Source organism: Perca flavescens, chromosome 21 (assembly GCF_004354835.1).
Source record: "Perca flavescens isolate YP-PL-M2 chromosome 21, PFLA_1.0, whole genome shotgun sequence".
Classification (NCBI taxonomy): Eukaryota; Metazoa; Chordata; class Actinopteri; order Perciformes; family Percidae; genus Perca; species Perca flavescens.
The window spans coordinates 27,872,693-27,892,812 of NC_041351.1; the positions used below are offsets into that span (position 1 = coordinate 27,872,693).

The 20,120-nt window shown below is 44.0% G+C and overlaps 1 protein-coding gene across 4 annotated transcripts in view; it reads right to left on the bottom strand.

Annotated features, from left to right (window-relative positions):
- The window catches only part of tmem94 (transmembrane protein 94), a 56,063-nt gene that overhangs the window by 13,294 nt on the left and 22,649 nt on the right, over positions 1-20,120 (bottom strand). For 3 of the 4 annotated variants that reach the window (XM_028567563.1, XM_028567561.1, XM_028567564.1), the window contains exons 7-21: positions 18,852-19,003; positions 15,179-15,281; positions 14,962-15,048; positions 14,537-14,653; positions 13,890-13,946; positions 10,518-10,622; positions 9,371-9,544; positions 9,028-9,243; positions 8,572-8,884; positions 5,861-6,034; positions 4,277-4,379; positions 3,882-4,090; positions 3,411-3,592; positions 2,551-2,671; positions 363-478 (exon numbers count right to left, since the gene is read on the bottom strand). In XM_028567563.1, the coding sequence (XP_028423364.1) occupies positions 363-478; positions 2,551-2,671; positions 3,411-3,592; positions 3,882-4,090; positions 4,277-4,379; positions 5,861-6,034; positions 8,572-8,884; positions 9,028-9,243; positions 9,371-9,544; positions 10,518-10,622; positions 13,890-13,946; positions 14,537-14,653; positions 14,962-15,048; positions 15,179-15,281; positions 18,852-19,003 (2,229 nt within the window). The remainder of the gene's footprint in view (positions 1-362; positions 479-2,550; positions 2,672-3,410; positions 3,593-3,881; positions 4,091-4,276; positions 4,380-5,860; positions 6,035-8,571; positions 8,885-9,027; positions 9,244-9,370; positions 9,545-10,517; positions 10,623-13,889; positions 13,947-14,536; positions 14,654-14,961; positions 15,049-15,178; positions 15,282-18,851; positions 19,004-20,120) is intronic. The other variant, XM_028567565.1, reaches the window with a different exon arrangement.

The window sequence follows — 20,120 nt, forward strand, 5'->3', positions numbered from 1 at the left end:
GTTTTCCTCTGAATTAGAAGTACACTGTAAGTCAGCAGTAGGCAACACAGTGTGGTTGCATATCAAGTGCTTTGGGGTCCTTCTATAAGTAATTTTGGGCTACAATGGATTTGGAGTAAGCTACAAGCAGCAATACCACAGGCCAAGCACTCATTTTGAACGGGTACTTTACTAGTACAAATAATCCACTTAAAGCAATACATCATCTCCTGCTGGTTCAGAAAGCAAAGGACAGAGAAATCTGTCTGTAATGTAGGGGTTGACGTCAAACAGATAGTGATCCTTCCTCTTTTGTAAAGAGAACTGAACAGTAGTTTCATTGGTTTCAATAAATACCCTTAATACCCTTTTATTAAAATTACCCTGTTGCAGTCCTCCAGAAAGCTGGGCACGTCGCTGTCTGTGGGCTGGAAACTGGCCAGGTCAGAGTGGGCTTCCTCCTCTGGCAGCAGTGGGCCTTCGGCTTCATCCCGGGAATCTGGATCACATATGAAGAGAGACTCTCAAACACTCACACATTATAGAACTAGCTTTCACAGGGTTCACTTGTTGAGCCTTAATTTAAGGAACGTGTTTTTGACTGAAACACGCACCGTACATAATTAGGAAGTCTAATTAAAACAACCCAGAGGCTTAGCAAACATGGAGGGGATTTGGATTTTTCTTTTGGCTCCAGTCTCTGCTACATCTGACATTTCAAATGTCATGATTTGAGAAGATGTGGGTTTGAAAACTCTCCACTGATACTGATTACTGGTATTTATAGGTGTATTGAAGAGCATCTGCAAATGCACCAGTATTTTACCATACTCTATCCTACAGATGCACATAATAAGCATGTATTAATTTGTCGATATCCTCGACGTTCCACTTCTGGGATTGCTCCGGTGCCGCAGGAAATTCGGCTGGATGCATGTCTTTTCACCGATGTCCATTACCTCCCGCTCTCTTTGTGTTGGCATTCTAAACTCCAGTGGATTTCTGAGGACTATGGTTAACCGCTCCGCAGATTTCTGCAGGGTAAATCCAGACAGCTAGCTAGACTAGTGACGCTTTTCCATTACATGGTACCTATTCCCCTCGCCTCTACTCGCCTTTTTTGGTTTTCCATTACGAAAAAAAGTCCCTGGTACCTGCTAACAGGTACTTTTTTTAGTACCTCCTCAGTCGAGGTTCCAAGCGAGCTGAGAGGAAGCCGAAAAGGTGACGTGAAACCTTGCAGACTACAGATTGGTCGGAAAGAATCGTCACTGATCACTGCATTGCTAGCGACAGACGGCATTTTTAAATAGTTTAGCCAGCGGTGGTTTTTTGCTGCCGGAGGCTCCACGCCAAGCTTTCTCCGTAGCATACAAGTGGCCTGATGGTTATACTTGCGCGCTGGTGTGTGTGTCGAGTCGCCGTGTGTGTGTGGGGAGCTGGTGAGCGAGGGATCAGTGAGAGAGTGACGGTGATTAGCTCCGGAGCGAGTAGTGACTCTAGAGTCATATAGTGAGAGAAACAAAGTGTCTCCCCTGTTCTTTCTGACCACGGTGGGAAATCTGGAGCAGGAAAAGTTAACTATCTTGTTGATTTCATGTTGTTTACGGAGAAGGAGAACCAGGAAATGAGTCGGGGGAAATGCAACGCTACCAAGCCACGCCCACGGCAGTCGCTATGACGACCAGCCAAGCTGAGGCGGTACTAAAATCTGCAATGGAAAAGGGACGCACAGTGCGTTGAGTCGAGTCAAGGCGAGTAGAGTCGAGGCGAGTTGAGCAGGTACCATGTAATGGAAAAACGCCATATCTGTCCAATCTGAGTTTTCTGTTGCATGACTATTTTGCAGTGGCTCCTTTGGGAGCTTAGCGCCGCCCATGACGACTGTGATTGGTTTAAAGAAATGCCAATAAACCAAAGCACGTTTTCCTCCCATCCAGGAATGCTGTAAGCGACTAACCAGACCCTCCTCCGCTCCGCAACATGTGGATGGTCTGGCAAAGCGAGACTATTATTAATAAGCACAAGACTTTAAAAGACTACTCCACTGAGAGCATTGCACTCCTATAAGACTGTCATACTTTTAAAAAAGGATCAAAATGAATGCAGATGAACCAGAGAACTGTTTTTATTCCACACATGCTTCTTTGTTGTCATAACCTAGTGCCTACATTACCTACAATGCAATTCACCTGCCTACAGTTGGTTCTGAGATTTGGGTGCGTTATGCTAGCAGCAGCCTCGAGCTGTGATGAGGAGCGAGCTACAGGTCTGGTAAACCCCTACATTTTTTCAATTTTCAAACTTGTAGTCTTCGCAAAAGGCTTTACTTTTTTTTCTCTTCATGTATGCAGTAGTACTCCCCCGCACCAGTAAACACACTTTGATGTGTAAAATCGGTGGAGGTTCCCTTTAAGCATTTAAGTCCTGAGACCACACAAAATATAAACAATCCATACTGATGTACAAATCAAGCCTGCAGTCAGTAGAAAAGACATGTAGTGCATCCCTAAAGTAAATTTAACAAAAAGAATATTAAGCTGAGTTTGTACAAATAGGTGTGGTACCTACCTTCATGCAGGGAGCCGTGACCGGGGCTGGATGGAGCTCCATCACAAGGACTGTCTCCGTTTGGAGTCAAAGAGATGTGACAGTTCCAGCCTGTCTCTAAACCCATCTTCTCTGCAAAAACCTGCATAGACACAAAAGTAGCCATTTCACTCAAGCACTTTTCTTCTGATGTGCAGTACACTGCTTGTGACATTTTGTATTGATTTTTTTCAACACATCTTATATCTTTTGTGTATTTTCTTCATGCACACATTTTTAATTTATTTATTTTTTCCTAATATGTGCCATCAATGATTTTTACATCATCATACTCATTTTGGCCAAACTAATTCATCAATTTCATAGTACGCACAAAAACCGCCCAGCCCGTTAAAAAGGTTCACTGCGCCAGAAATCAGTTGTTCTTATAATATTTAATGTGTATGAGAGTGTGCTTCTAGCATACTTTTATCATAATGACCAGATTGTGAAAATATAGCGTTTAGTAAGAGAGAGAGAGAGAGAGAGAGAGAGAGAGAGAGAGAGAGAGAGAGAGAGAGAGAGAGAGAGAGAGAGAGAGATATTCAAACAACATGCTAGCTCCGTCCGTGTGTTTAGGGATACTCAGCAACCAGTTTATCTACGGATCAAGTCATAAAAATGAACATTCTGATTAAAAGTGGATGGGTTGTTTGTGAAATAATGTATATTTAATGGAAAAAACTATCACTGTGAACAGAGCAGAGAGGAGAACAGAGCTGCTGTTGGCTGCTGCTCCTGGGCGCATTTAGGCATTGTTACGCATTAGATGGCTGCCGGCGCCACCGTAACCAACTAGATACTGTACTATCGAATGTTCATTCAAGCTCATGAGTCTTCACCTTGCTGCGGAGCTCGTCCTCCATGGAAAAGTAAACGAACCGGATACAGGCGGTGACGAGGGCATCGATGAGCCGGACGGTGTCCAGCCTCGCCTGGAACTGGGACGATACCATGCCCATGAAGATCTGCCCACTGAGGGCCTGAACACAGTCGTCGCGCTCCACACCCTCACCTATACCCTCTGTAGACGTGAAGGGGAAAGACATCGGAAGGAAAACAGAATGAGAAAAAAGTTGTATCATTACTTTAACTATACGTCCTTCTAGGGCTGGCTATACAGTACATATTCAATACCGGTACCGATACCAACACTGTGACTTCGATACTGGTTCCTGAATAATGTTTTTTTTCTATACTAATTTTACAAAATCCACTGGTCGCACACCAGTGGATCAGTCGCACACTCTCAAATTTTGGTTGCAAATAAGGCCATTTGGTTGCAGTCTGGAGCCCTGGTCAGTAAGTCGTACCGTCGGAGCTCCAGCTGTTCCTGCAGGAGTTGTGTTTGATGGGGGTGGTGGAGGGCAGCTCCACTCCAGAGAAGAGGCAGGGACCACAGGTCAGCTCCACACACTTCCCATTCAGTTGGCTGGACAAGGATACCTGCATGGGCTTATAGGCAAATGCAGAGCAGTAACCTGACAGACAGGCACGCTGGTAGAAGTCCAGAACCTTCTTTCTGTAACAGGCAAGGGGACGGGTTAAACAAACAATAGGCGAAAGATTGGAAAGACTGCTAGAAATGATATCGGGAACAATGATGATATCGGCTTTTGATTAATATTGTGAACTCTTTTTTTTATACTTTAAGCTTGACTTAAGATTTACAGCAAAGTGAGAATGATCAGTGTGAATGATACTGCACCTGTCTGAGCCTGAGAGGGGATAGATATCAGTTCCATCCCAGAAGTCAGTGCAGGACTCCAGGATAAGGTCGGCCGAGCCGTGCGACAGCATCTGGACGTTATCTGCAACAGAAAGGTCGGAGGTCATGACACACAGTGAATAACACTAGCAATAAAACAAAAAAAACAAATTCTCTTTTAACTTACTCTGCTATTTGGGCCAAGGGAAGATAAAGGGAAAGGACAATTAACACAGTAAAATGCAACAAATACATTTAAGTAAAAAAGGGCTTACAGCTATTTTCCACCAGGCGTGTCTGCGCTGTGTTCCAGAGGCGCCGCAACCCCCGCGACCATTAGTGGCCATTCAAGTCAAGGCTTGATATTCCACCAGCCGTGCCACGGCACGTCCCAGAAGCGCTAAAGATACGCGCCAGATCTATTTTCACGCGAGCCGCGGGGTGTTTCGGCCAGTCGGGCAGGAAGTTAAACAAGCGACTTTATCCAAAACACATTCCCCAGCATCGCATACGTCTCCTCTACAACACCACGGACGTCGAAAGATTCATCTTAGAGGTGAAAAACATAATAGACATCACAGATGCTTTTTATAAGGACAACGCCTGAAAGGAGAAGGCATGGAGTTTAATTACAGGAGTGCTTAGAGTAGAAGGTAGTAGGGATGTCCCGATCAGTCTCTATAGTATCTGTATTTGCTCAGATAATAGAGCTGCACACCGTGTTTTGTTTACAAAAATAACAAGATAAGCAAAGTAACTAAAATATGTCTTAAGCTTAAGAGATTTAACTTTAGTCTTTTCTCTCAACACCAAAACAGTTCTCTTTAGGATCCCAGCAAACCCCCAACCAAAGAATAAACAGTTTCAAGTTCCCCGCTGGACAGCGAAAACTAAACTTAGTGACGCCTCTTGCACTTAAAAGTCAATCTTTGATTTTCTTCTTGTGTTTACCGATGTCGGCTCCAGGGAATAACGGCCTGAAAGCGTGGTTTCCTGGTGGAATCACAGAAGAAGTGTGGGGAATTACCATAATCCGCTTCTGTAAAAAAACGGGTGACTAAGAAAGACAGACTTTTTAAATTGTTGCCAAGGGTTGGCAAGCTACGAGACAGCAACAGAGACTCTGAACACACACTGGTGAGTGGCCGTGCCCATCTTGGTTTGAAAGTGCCGGCATCAAGGCAGTCTGGCGGTGTGTTTGTGGAGCAGGGTGTGTGTGACTAAAGGCAGCGACCATTACAAGCCAATGTACACGATTGGGGTAAGGTAACTGGGGTGAATGCCGATCCCTGTATACTGTGATAGGGACATCCCTAGAAGATAGATACTAGTTAATAAACATGTGATTGTTTTTTCAAGTACTTGTAGAGACAATAAAATCTGCAGGTCGGGCAGGCAAGGTGCTCCGCTTCTGAGACGCTCCAGGTGTGGTACGGTGCGTGGCGCAGCCGGAACGCAGCACAGACGTGCCCGGGGGAAAATCAGGGTTAGCTTTTATCATTTCATTAAAAAACTAAATCAAACAAACCAGACTAGTGGGACAGAAACCTGGGTAGATGGAAGTGTGTGTGTGTGTGGACTCACTGGAGGAAGAGTCTCGAACAAGCAGAGAGATTAGGTGGGAGATGGGAGGCTGGCGTTTGGTGAAGTAATGAAGGCGGCGGGAAGTGAACTCCTTTGTCTTTTCTCCAGATGGCAGTTGGTATAGAGCCAAGTGGTTCTCCTGTTTAAACAGCTCCCTCGCACCAGGAGTGAACCCTGAGACACATACACACACACACACACACACACACTAAAGTTTAGTTGATATAAAACATTTTTAAGGATGTACATCCATTTTAGTTGGACTTTTATTAGAATTATATTCTATTAGTTAGGCTCTTATCAGTCAATAATACCACTGAACAATAATCTGTTTACCACAATTAACAGGTTTTACATCAAGGAAAGCCCTTTCATTTATTACCTTTCTGATCAGAGAAGAAATTTTTGCTCCCAAGTGACTTCAAAAAAGAATAATGGTTCTCTTGCCATTTTGCCAGGTGAAATACTCCCATTCCAGTACAACAATGCAACAGCTTGTGGGCTTACTCTTACTTACTCATTAAAACCATATAGGGGTAGATCTTTGCTCATAGTGCTCAGACATTTACTCTATGGATAGGACTTTCTTCTCGGATACAGTCCTCTTTAAACAAACCAAACTCAGTCCTCTTAAATGTCCAATATGTAATATTTGTACTGTAATAAATCCAAAAATGACACCAATGCCTCATCAGATATTAAGGAAACATGTTAAACTGAAATACTATCTTTTCTGACAACAATGCCAATGCCAGTATTTTTTCTTTTTGAAATTTACATTCCGTGACGGAATTTATGTTTATGTTTTGATCTGTGTGTTGTTATCAACGGCCCAGTTTGACAGGCAGGCCGGGTTGCCAGATATACCTGTAAAAACGTAAACCCAGTGCGCTACAGCTGTAACGGTAGTACAGCCATGAAAGCAGCAAACAAACGAACAGGATCAACGGAGATAGATTCTACATGACATAAAAAAAGAAAACGCCGTATTTCTAACAGTTGCGTGACCAGAGACGTAACAACCCCCTGGTAAATATTGGAGATGTATTTGAAAGATGGAGACAACTTAGATCCCAAAAGGACGCAGAGTTGGCTTATTTCCTCCTGAACAGGTAAGCATTAGCTTCAGGCGAATTTATCACGGCTACTAGGGATGGGCATTTTTTGTCATTTCAACATTTGTGTACTCACATTGAATTATATAGCTAGAGTACCCGAGTTGGTTACTCGCAAAAACAATTGACATATCGCCAGTAAAGTGATCCCGACTGGTCCTGGCTAACGGCGCCATGCTAACCCTGCTAACTGTTAACGTTGCCGCAGGACCAGGCAAGCAGCCCATGGCTGTTTACAACGTGTAGTTCAGCGGCTCGAGCCGACAACGGTGAGTTATTTTAAGCCACGAGAGGGGGGCTGTAAATCGGAAAGAGAGGACTGTGAGTTTGCAGTGTGTTTAGCGATTGTTGCCGTAATTCTAAGCCAATGAAGTGTGTTCCGTCGGCAAGGTAGTGGTATTTTTAGCGTTTCATATTGTAATTCTAAGCCGAGGAAGTGTGCCTGACTGGCGTGTGGAGAGGACAGTGAGGTTGTTGTGTTTTTAGCGGTTCATACTGTAATTTTAAGCCAAAAAAGTGTGTCTGTCAGTTGGTTACAGAGCTCCGCGTGAGCACGGCCTTTTATGACAATATAGCCAGCATGTAACGTTAGCTACTGCGCTGTGCTGTGGAGTAATGTCTGGCTATGTGAGACTAGCATCTAACGTTAGCTACTGCGCTGTGCTGTGGAGTAATGTCTGGGTATGTGAGACTAGCATCTAACGTTAGCTACTCCCCTGTGCTGTGGAGTAATGTCTGGCTATGTGAGACTAGCATCTAACGTTAGCTACTCCCCTGTGCTGTGGAGTAATAACTGGCTATGTGAGAAAAGCGTCTAGCAACATTGTTGTGAATACTGCGGTCTCAGCCTGGCAACCTCCGTGAACTTCGAGTCTGGGCAGGAGGGGGCGGGGGAGACAACTCTCCAGTATTTTGAATTGGTAGTGCAGTAACTATTTTAACCGCTAGCTGCCAGTATTACACACAATATGCACCTTTAAAGTTGACCAAAAAGTGGTCCAACAAAAAAGGGACTTCTTTTTGTATTCACATTGTCAGTTTACTTGAAATAGGACTCAGTTCTCAGAGCGTGCCGCAAACAACAAACTGCGTCATGGAGCCGGCTCATAATTTGGTCATAAACAACCAAGTCTCTTGCCGTTCCAGGAATTTGTCTGACCATTTGGGCCTCGGCCCTTACCGACAGAAGTTCCTGAATGTTGTCCTCTCTCCAGTAAAACATTTTAACTGGCGTATTCGTGTAAATCCCCCTCCTTCTTCACCCTCGGATGTTTGTTTTTGTTCTGGGTTTGCGCGCGCCAATTGAAACGTCATCAACACTCCCACTCGCTTGCTGTTGTTAATTTGGCTCAATCAGAGATAACACTGACTTTGTACAAGGGAGCTGACAGAGTAAAGACCATTTGATATCCAATTGGACTGATTTGGATGTTTTTCACATACAGCTCTGCCGGGTAATGTCTAAATAATTTCAGGTTTGCAAAGCTTGTGTGAAAGGGGCTTAAGGGGGAAAACCAGGCCATGGTATAAAACGCTTGCTCTACATTAACTAGATGCAAAAGCAGCCCTAAAAAAACACCATCATTGCATGCTCACCTATGAGCCTGGAGAGCTCACAGAGCCCCCAGGGGACGCAGACGGGCAGCACGGTGCCATGGCTCTCTTGCAGAGCCAGGTTGGACAGGTGGTCAGAGAAGCGGCAGAGCTGCTGGGTGACGCTGGCGTTGCAGAGGTTCAGCATGATGTTGAGGCCCAGCGGCTTGAGGGACGGCAGGTGGCACTGCCAAGAGAGGTCGTCGAACTGGATGCTGGCTGGGTTCTGCTGGTCCTGCGACAGGCTCAGCATCTCCAGGTGGTAGTCGCACACAAAGTCATCAGCCTCCGCCTCCGGGCAGCCCATTGCAAAGTCCTGGAGACATATGGGACAGAAATGACACAAAGAAAACAACATCACAACACAGCAGAGATCGTGAAGTCAAATAAGGCTTTAATTTGAACTTTTTTTTTTATAACTAATTCATACAGTTGACAGGTTTCAGTTCCAGTCGTTACCTGAGCCTGGTCATCCTCGCCCCCCTCAACGTCATGGCTGAAACTCACGTTGGATCCCGAGTGGTGTTTGGTGCGAGTGTGTGCAGGCTGGCAGGTGCGCCGCAGCCGGAATGTGTCAGACGAACGAGCAGTGTCATGGGACGTCTCACTGGGCTCCGGCCCGTCCCCCAGACGGGGTTCTGCTGGTAGACAGAGCAGAGCCTCCGCCTCCTGGGCCTGTGCAAGAGTCACGAGGAGTCAGGGATGGATACAATACTGTGCATTATCAGGTAAAGGACTCTTGACTACAAAATAACATCATCAGGCTGCTACACTGTATAAGAGAACACACAAACACACACACCTCATCCCTGTCGTCATCTGTCTCCATTCGGCAGTAGGAGCTGACAGACAAGTCGTCTCGAAGATCATCCTGGCTGTTGTGAGGTGGCTCCACTCGTCCACTGAAGAACAGCACAGTCTCTGGACTGGGGTTAGGCCATGACAGGATACCCTGCTTGTCCACACAACACAGCACCTACATACACACAAATATGTACACGCATGAAATAGTTTCTAATGTAAGGACATAGATAGTTGGTATATTCATTGTTTGTCGTTTGTAACTGAGCAGCTACTTTAAGAAACAGAGGAGCAGCTGGTTTATCAGTTTCCAGTGCAGACAGACAAACAGTAAAAGAAGATAGTTAGCTCGCTGAAGAGTTGGAGGTGTGCAGCCCTTTAAAGGGTAATTTCGTTTTTTGTCAACCTGGACCCTATTTTCCGATGTTTTTGTGTGTGTGTAAGTGACTGATGGGAGCAACAATCTTTATTATTCTTAGTGTCTGAAAACATTATGGAAAGGATCCCTACAGCGGTTTTAAAACCTCTTTAAGACCTTTTTGATTAAGCAGAAACTGCTCTGAAGTCGCTAGCGCTAAACCCACCAAACTCCATTTAAAAAGACAATACTTTTAGTGTGTATAGAGCAAACATATTTTCACATGTAAATCAGTAAACTATGTGTTTATTTCAACCAAAACTAGAGTTGTGATGGTTTGAAAAGTGGAAAGACAACCCAAAATGGCTTTTCATAGTTTTATTTTGTTTCTGTCGACTTGAATGAAGTGTATTTTATGATGCTAAAATTACTGTTTATTTACATGTAGTCTGGTGGCTTTAGCGAACGCAATTTCGCAGATGTTTTTATGTTTGAATAAAGGACCTTACTCTTTAACAGAAAGGTTGACCTCCTTAGATTGTTGTTCCCATCAGTCACTTAGACACAAAAACATAGGAAAATAGGGTCCAGGTTGAAAAAATAACGGTAGTTACCCTTTAAGTGCTTACCCTTAAAAACAACATTTTTACTTGGTACAAGCTTATGTTCTTTAATGTATTGTGTAACAGTCAACGTGGACCTGGATTTTAAGTTACGAGAAAGAAAAAAAAAAATCACGATTGAAAATTGCCATTAGATATCTGTCCCCTATCTCCCCCATAATACTCACAGTGACAGATCCTAGAGTGTGTAAAAGGCTGGAAGTATAACAGAGTGTCTGCGACTCTCCCTTCAGGACACCAAGCAGGTGTCTCCACACACAACGCAGCAACTCCTGCACAAATAAACACACACGCACGCACAAATTAAGTTAAAGGATTGCTTTCTATTACGTACTAGAAGTACGTAATAGTGTAATAATGTGTCAATACATACAAATTATGAAAATAAAATTCAAAAGTAATATTTAAGTCATAAATATAGTGATTCAGTTATTAAAGGTGCTCTAAGTGATGTGACGCATATTTTAGGCTACAACATTTTTCCGCTAGCTGCCTGTCCCATGAACACACTGTAAAAACAACGCGGTCTCTGAAGACAGCCCAGGCTCCACAAACGGCAACAAAAACAAAGTGGTCCAACCTGCCCCACGAACCATAACAAACAGTGTTCCAGCCAATAACCGACAAGAAGCAGTTGGTTGAGCAATCACTGCAGCAGCGTTAGCACGTAGGCTACTTCCACAATGTGTATTCATGACTCAACCAACTCCTTCTTGTCGGTTATTGGCTGGAACACCGTTTGTTATGGTTTTTGGGGCAGGTTGGCGCAGTTTGTTTTTGTTGCCGTTTGTGGAGCCTGGGCTGGCTACAGAGACCGCTTTTTTTTAACAGTGTGTTCAGGGGACAGGCAGCTAGCGGATAATGAGGAGATATTTGCTGTATGTGACAAAACATGTTGTAGCCTAAAAAACGCGTCACATCACTTAGAGCACCTTTAAAATAACAATAAAAGAAAGTAGATTGAGCAAACCAGCTATAAAAAAACAAGCTCTGTGATTGGGCTGTAAAGAGAGATAAAGACTCTATACTACAATGCTAGTGGCACAAGGTGAGGAGGGGTGCTAGTGCAAGCTGCAGCATTTTGTGAGTGGTCCGAAATAATCCATGCAGATTTTGATTCTTTTGGATGGAATCCATGACAACCGCTTCAGCGAGGGACAAACTGAAAACAATCCCAGCTTGCCCTTCATTGCCTCCTCTGTTTATCATCAGGCAGCATCCAAAATGAACTTTTCGGATCTTTGGCTGAGGGCTGGTTAACCAAGGAAACATGTACATTAGGGGTTTAACACAGAGCTAGTATCTGTATCCAACAATCACTTTGGTTAGTTTGATGTTAAAAATGTCTACTGTATATATTTGTATTCGGTTACATCCTGTACATACATGAGGCCAACCAGCTAAAATTATCAATTTAAAAATCACACAGCAATACCACTTTCCTCAGTCATCCAACTTTGAAATTCCCATGAAGGGCCTGGAAATAATGTTACAAATAACTGAGATAAATTAACCAACCAGACACAAATGTTGCACACTACTACCATGTGTAGAGTATTGCAACAGGCATCAATGAGGAGCATGTTGGATATGATTGGCTCAGTCCAGTCCAAGTGTACAGCAGGGACAATGGGCCGAATCTTGCACTCAGCGCAATTGCCTTTGTACACCGACGCATGTATGATTCCGCCACATCCACGAAAAACCTGGTCTAAAGTCAGTGGCGCTAGTCTAAAGTCAGTAGCACGTTATTTAGATGCTATTTTAAGGGCGCATGCTTGGCCATAATGTAGCATGCGCATAACGCGCAGACACTTTGCTTCTCTCATCTACACGCAGCAGTTCCCATTTTTGCAAACCATACATAATTACAAAGAAAAATATTACTAAAAATGCGCTTCAGGTGTTTGGATAGATCAGGAGGCACTTTACAGTACAGTCCTCAAAAAGTCGCAGCATTCTTTGTAGATTGTACATTTCCATGAATCATGGATGTGTTGATGACATAGAGGAGGAAATATTAGAGGACTTAAGGAGACGTGGTGTTGAACTACGGTGGGATTGGACACTACGGCGGATTCTGGTCCGGGAGTAATGCGCGATGCGCTCCTGGTGGAGCGGGTGGACGGAGATGGAGTGGGGGGAGGAGGAAGGGGCACAACAGGAGCAGGTGGTGCGTTTGGAGGCCCACGCTCCATGGCTGCAGCAATCCTCTCCAGACTTGAGGAGATGCACCCGAGAGACCGCAGCAACATCGCCACCCGGTCAAGACAGGCATTTACTACTTTTCCGCATCTCGGACAGCTCCCGCTGGCGTGCGCCAGGCAAATCCGCCGTTACAATAGCAATCCGCCATGGAACAAGCGCGCCTGCACTTAAAGGGAATGTGAGATGACACTCTGATTGGTTATTTTCACGTTACGCCCAAACCACACCTAGCTACTTTAGACAAACCCATTTTAGATTTGCGTTGGGCGCAAGACTCATTTATCCCGCCGGTATCATAGCAACAGCGCCCGAGATCCGCCCACAAAGCTACTTGCGTTTCACGTTTGATACTTGCGTTTCAGATCGTTAAAATAGGGCCCAATGTCTTAAAATAGGTCAAAATCTGTTCAAACCAAAAGCATTCGCAATACTAGAAACAGCAGTATGGTGAGTGACTATTACGAAGTGATCTGCCAAATACAGATTTCAATCATTTGATGCTGTGACCAAGTCAAAAATAGTTTCATTATAATATCAAAGGAGATAAGGAAGGGAAACTAGGAGAGGAAACCCTAGAGAACTACCACCATAGGGCCATATTGGGGCTGATTTCCAGACATGCAGGGCAGGCAGACAAGCAGAGGTTGAAGATCAGGCACAGATTCAAGTAAAAGTCCATCCCAGATCATCTTCCCTACATCTAACACTTGCTCTGTATTCATTTGGAGCAACGCCAAAGCCAGAGACAAAACACTGATGTTTTTATAAAGGCAGATCGGTGGTTAATCTGCTGATGACTTTTCCTTTGAGCACTAAGCCCGGCAACGATGGAGGACAATGATTAGGTTTGGTTAGGAACTGTGAGAGGTCATGGGATTAGAAAGTGGTATCCATGAGGTGAGAAAATGATCTTAAAGAGACAGGATTGACTGTTGAGATAACGTGTCAAAGATGACCGGATACATCTGAGTGTAAACTTACATCCAGAGGTGCTCGGTCAAGACATGTTGACGAGATGAATAAAAAAACAGAAAGCAAAGCAAAGGGCTCGTACTAAAGCAAAAAAAAAAAAGGTTATGAATATACATGGAAAATCAGAGAGGTGGTCTGATCAGAAGATGTCCATGAAGATTTCCATGGCGAAGAAATCAAAGATGTAATGGAGACTGAGGGTGAGAAGGTGGAGGCGGGAGGGTAGCGAGGGCTGTATACGGGAGTTCCAAAGAGGGAGTTGCAAAGGGCAAGGACAGCAAGCGAGTGAAGACAGGCGGGTTCAGGTGGGAGAGCCAAGCGAGTGGAGGAGGGGAAAGCGAGACAGCGAGAGGTTATACCTGGGAGGAAACCACTTCGGTGTAGCTGCTTAGAGTGTCCTCAGAGAACTTAGCAAGCTGGAGCAAGAGAAGAGTCTAGTTAAAACCCAGAGGGAGGCCTTCACTGTGTCTCCTCTGTGTGAGTTTGTGCGTGTTACAGTTAGACTCATATGGGTTTCAGGATCTCTATCATTATTTTGGAATGGAAGGTGCCAATAGCCAGCATGGAAAAACATATGAAACAGCATCAAGTGTAGTCAGTAAACATTAAGTTCTAAAAACAAATATTCTGTTCTTTTGTCTCTGTACTCAAGCCCATAGCATGTGACTAAAAGGGAAATTGGCACAAAAACACTGTAAAAACTACTGGCAATGGTTGACCACTGACTGATTGTAGTATTTCTAAATGTTATATCTGTGTAACATTTATAATGGTAATGTTTAACATGCAATTCTTAATCACACTGTTTAGCAGCATATCACAGATGGGAGTACACTACTGTTGGTATTGACCTTGTAAAATATCAGATGTCACATATCAGTCTAACCTTACAGCATGTGTGTCTGCAGTTATTAATTAAAACATAGAACACAATCCTCCATGTTAGTAACTAGAGCTGTCTTCTCCGCCATTTGTGTTTGTGTGCGTGTGTGTGTGCGCCCCTCACCAGACCAGCTGGTGTTGCGCGGCTGAACTCCGCGAGGACCCTGGCCTCTCCGAAGGCATTCAACAGCACCCACATAACAGGGAAGAGCAAGGGCAAGATGGGCAAAACACCCATCAACTGCAAATACAATTTTACACAATTACATCTCTGTCCAGTCATCTCCTTTTCATGTAATGATCACTTTTGAACCACTGTGCAAAATGTGTCATTCAGTAGGTTTAATACCATTAACATTAAGAATTGTGTGTGTGTGTGTGTGTGTGTGTGTGTGTGTGTGTGTGTGTGTGTGTGTGTGTGTGTGTGTGTGTGTTCCACAGCTGATTATAATTCAAATATCACATTACTAATGCCAACCCAGGAAACGTGATGGCAAAATACTGTATACACTCCTTGGTTAGCTACACACTTATAGTTTTGAATTGTACCTGAAGTTGAAAGAAATTGAAGCAGGCGGGGGTGAGGCTGGGTGCATCACAAAAGTAGCGGACAGTGTTCACTAGCAGGAATGCCACCTAAGGGGAAAGATTATTAAGATACCAGAGCGGCAAAGGTGGCATACATTACATCTGGGTCGTTTTAAGTAGAGAAACGTGATTCCAAATACAATGCAGACAAATTTGAAACTCCATGTTAATTGCTCACCAGAACGACTGGACAGACCAGCTTGGCGATAACCGACTGCACTGTAAACCTCTCATTATCTAGCACTGTGATGGGTCGAACCAACGCCAACTCCAAACTGTTCCTGTTGGAAAAAAAAAAAAACACGGGACAAAAACGTTATTTTCTACCATCCTCATAAGGAGCTGATAATGTCTAGGTGTTGCTATTTAGTGCCTCAACTTTCATTTTATTTTATTTTTAACTAGAGATGTTTTCTTTTCATGTATCTATGTAGCATTCTCTACCTGTAAGAAAACTATTCATCAATATACTCTCTCTGGTCCGAGAACGGATGTCTGTATACAGGAAATATATAGAGATAATGTAGAGCCTTCACTGTGTTATCTTTGTAAACCCTGTGTGCAAACCACATGTCAAACAAACTTTAATGAAGCTTAGCCAAAGTGCAGTCATGAAGACTCTTAACGCTCTCATTCATTCATTCACAATCTCTCTGTCTCCCGCTGTCCAGTGTTGGGGACCAAGAAGCTGGTTAAACAGTGATTTGGCTCAGATTGAGCTGAAGGCAAGACAAAGGATCTTGGCCTACATGTGACTCCCAAAGCCAGTTTCACCAAACTCCTACAAGCCGCCACTTTGCAAAATGGAGAATGTGCATTCAACACGAGGACGGCAAGGCAGACTGGTGACAACCAGACTGAGACAAAGAACTGCTTCACACCTGTGATAAGGTTGCGCTTTTCCCATTGGCTGTCGGGTCTTTGAATGCACCACCCCACCACTAGGAGGTGGAGGAAAGATAAAAGCTGTCGGCGTTTGTGTCTTCTTCGCTTTCACGGTAACCCCCGGTTGCTGACAGGAAGCACTAGTCCGGACTAGCTAGCCAGCATCACCTCGCTGGTCGAGTTTTGAGCTGGGACAATTTTATATCGGCCTGATATAAAAAGGGGATCCGAGGAAATACTGTCGGAGTATTCCTTCATCTGCAGCGGGTTTAATCAGCCTGGATTCAAGAAAAGGACGGCGTTCTGTTTCTTGTTTTGGTCGACCTGGATCACGTTCGTCCTCTGCTGTGGACGAAACGGATCGTTAAACTCTGGCAAGAGATTTAACTGACAAACAACGCACACCGTAAGAAGCTTACACAGTTCTGGGCAGATGTTAGAACTAGTGCGTTTTGGTTTGTTATTAATGAGCAAAGGGTTCGCTACCGCTTGTGCCATTAATGTGATCTGATTATAATCATGTATTGGCCATATCTGGTTATTAATCTGTTGCTGTGAATGTATCAATAGATCACGATACCGTTTGATTATGTTGTGTTAAGTAGCTGGGTATAACTGTAATCGCTACCTGCTTAAATCACTCCTTTCACGGAGTTATTAGTTACTGCGAGAAAATCGCAAAAATCAGCTGTTAGCCACTGGAGTGGTTATAGTGCAGTTTCCTCAGCAAAACAAAAGTCTCAGAGTCTGTCCTAACTACACGTTAGCCCAGACCTGAGTGGCTGAGGGGGACTGGGTCATTATCGATAACTAAGATCAGAGTGCCTCTTTTCTTTACTCTTCTTCTCTTTCTTCTTTTACTAACACACACACACACACACACACACACACACACACACACACACACACACACACACACACACACACACACACACACACACACACACACACACACACACACACACACACACACACACACACACACACACACACAGGCTAGCCGCGTAGTTCCCGAGCTAACAGTGTAGTTTAGCCACGTGGAATCGGCTTACGTTCGTACAGAGCTAACACAGGAACTAGCTACCATACCGGCTAAGCGTGCTTGCTGTTGCCAGCAAACCCCCGGCTTCTTCAGCCCCTTCTCCGTGCACCCAGCACCACTACCGCCCTCTTGAGGGTAAATAGTTTGTGCAGCTCACAGGAGTAGCCATTTTTTGAGTTGTTTTTGTTTTGTGTTGTTACATTTCGACACCGCCCCTCCTTTTTCACTCACTCTCTCTCACACACACTCACGGACACAGACGTGTCCATGCTGCTTTGTTTTTGCTTCGTTTTTGGTTGTGACATTGTAAAAAGGTATATAAGTTTATTATTGAAGGATTATTGATTAGCTACTGATAATTGTGACGTTAATAAATCTTATTATACTTAATTAGCAGTTGCTTGTGATTGTTTTGTGTACTTGTTGTAATAATTGCTGGTCGATCAGGTCCGTGCTTGGATTCACCCCTTCCTTTATTTCCTTTTTAAAGGATTTTAACATAAATGAGACTGTTCCACAGTTTGATTATTGGTCCTTGACTTGCAGGGTGGTGCTCCGTTTTGATTGTTTGTCGATTTGATAAAGTTATTAATAACCATATTCATAACTTTATTAATATTGATAAAACATCTTTGATAATTTGCCAATGATCAAATCTGTACCCTACGAGAATCCTACACCAGCTTCTACTTAATCAGCAGACTATGGGCGTTCACTCTTAGTTTAACCAACCAGATTCTCCCTAACCCTATCTTACCATCTCTGTCAAACTTTAAAGTGCTCATATTATACTTTTTGGCTTTTTCCCTTTTCCTTTATTGTGTTCTATATCTTTTTTTCTGCATGTTATAGGTTTACAAAGTGAAAAAGCCTAAAGTCCAACCCAAAGGGACTTACCATCTCCAACAGAAAACACTGTTCACAAACTGCTCCAAACAGCTCTATTGTAGTCCAGCCTTTACTTCAGAGACAGACTTTGGAACACACGTTATAATGCTCGCCTAGCTGCTAGCATGGCACGCCCTCATACTCTGCAACTGACAAGCTAGCAGTACTTACTGGGCATGTGCGACTCCCAACAAAGACAGAACAGAAGTGAAACGTCTCACTCTGTAGCTAAAACAGAGAGCTCAACACACAGGGTGAAAAGAGGAGCTGCAGCAATGTGCAGTACAACAAATATATGGTGTTTTCTGAAAATTAAACCACATAAACCTATTCTGATACAACCTCTAAACACAATTATGAACCTGAAAATGAGCATAATATGAGCACTTTAAATCTGTAATCCTCTCTGCTGCTGTCAGTTGTCTTTTCACTATAAACCGATGCAACCCTCCTCCTAATCATATCATCCCTACCCCCCTAAATATACCATGTCACTATTGGGGTCTAGTCGCCAGACTCTTCACAGTTCACTTTATTTTGCACAATGTAATACACTTATTTTTCATTCTAATAAAGTCTCTCCTGATTGAAATGATGTAAGGTAGTTGTTGTCTGTGGAATAGGTGACAAAGGCCAGCTGTTCCCATATCAAGGAACCCTAAACTGACACATTAAAACCAGGGATCCCCATTTGATTAGATTTTGTCCCAGGCTGCCTCATCTGATAGGATTTTTGCTTTAAGATGTTTTATTACAGTAAGTGTATGAAACCGATTACTAACATAGGCATACATTCTGCCATTGTGTTATTTATGGAGGAATTATAGTGAAAAAAAAGTATTCCCCTTTTTGCTAGGGACCTCCTAGATCTCTCAACAACCCCACTTTGAAAACCACTGGTATAGGCAATTGCTTAAGACATAAATTCATAGGGGGTGCATTTTTTAAATTAATTTGCCTCTCATAGATAACACACCCAGGTAAGCCACACAATCCATTTCTCAACCACCAGGCCCACTGTGGGCAGGTTCCCTACCTGACTATGTCCAGTACTGGAGTCCGTACCACTCTGAAGAGACGGTGCTGCTGGGGGCTCTGGGGTCCTCTCTTCTCATTGGCCAGTGGGGAAGGAGGAGGGGAGAAAGGGGGGAATAAATCTCCTGGCTCCAACACAATGTGCTCATCGTCCTGAGAAGAGAAGAGTAGATTAAAAGGTAAAGTAAGGGATGTTAATCCAATACACTTTTTGTCAATATCAGTGAATATCTCCTCACGGTCACCGCGCTCTTTATTTTCTGTGTGCGCTGAAAAGAATCCGCTGTTAATACCCAGCCCTGGCTGTGTAAATGGAAAACAAACAGAAAGCAGTGCACAAATAAACCTTAACTGATTCTGGCTGAGTGGGATTTGATTTTGAAACAACTGTCTCATGTGTAACTATTCGTATTATCAACTATTTCCCTCAGCAGTGAGTGTTAATGCACGTACGTGCTAGCAGGGCCGAGGACAGCATGTCTCCTGCCTGCCAGCGTGAAGCTGTTAGAAGCTGTGACGTCAGCTGTAGGACAACAACACAGGATTGGGAGTGTGTCCATGCGTTTGTGTTGTCGATAACTAAATATTGGCTTTCTGTACCAATAGCAGTTCTGGTATTTGGTACCTTGATATCAATTCCAACAGAATATCTAGGACAAATAGCAGATAACATTGTACTTTGTTATTTCCCAAAAGATGCATTTATAAAACATTGTACAGAACAATAGGGTGTTTTAGGTTTTTGTTTTCTAGGATTAATATTTCATAAATCCAAATTTAACTCAGTCTCCATCCATCCATCCATCCATCTTCGTCCGCTTATCCGGTGTTGGGTCGCGGGGGGAGCAGCTCCAGCAGGGGACCCCAAACTTCCCTTTCCCGAGCAACATTAACCAGCTCCGACTGGGGATCGAGGCGTTCCCAGGCCAGGTTGGAGATATAATCCCTCCACCTAGTCCTGGGTCTTCCCCGAGGCCTCCTCCCAGCTGGACGTGCCTGGAACACCTCCCTAGGGAGGCGCCCAGGGGGCATCCTTACCAGATGCCCGAACCACCTCAACTGGCTCCTTTTCGACGCAAAGAGCAGCGGCTCTACTCCGAGCTCCTCACGGATGACTGAGCTTCTCACCCTATCTCTAAGGGAGACGCCAGCCACCCTCCTGAGGAAACCCATTTCGGCCGCTTGTACCCTGGATCTCGTTCTTTCGGTCATGACCCAGCCTTCATGACCATAGGTGAGGGTAGGAACGAAAACTGACCGGTAGATCGAG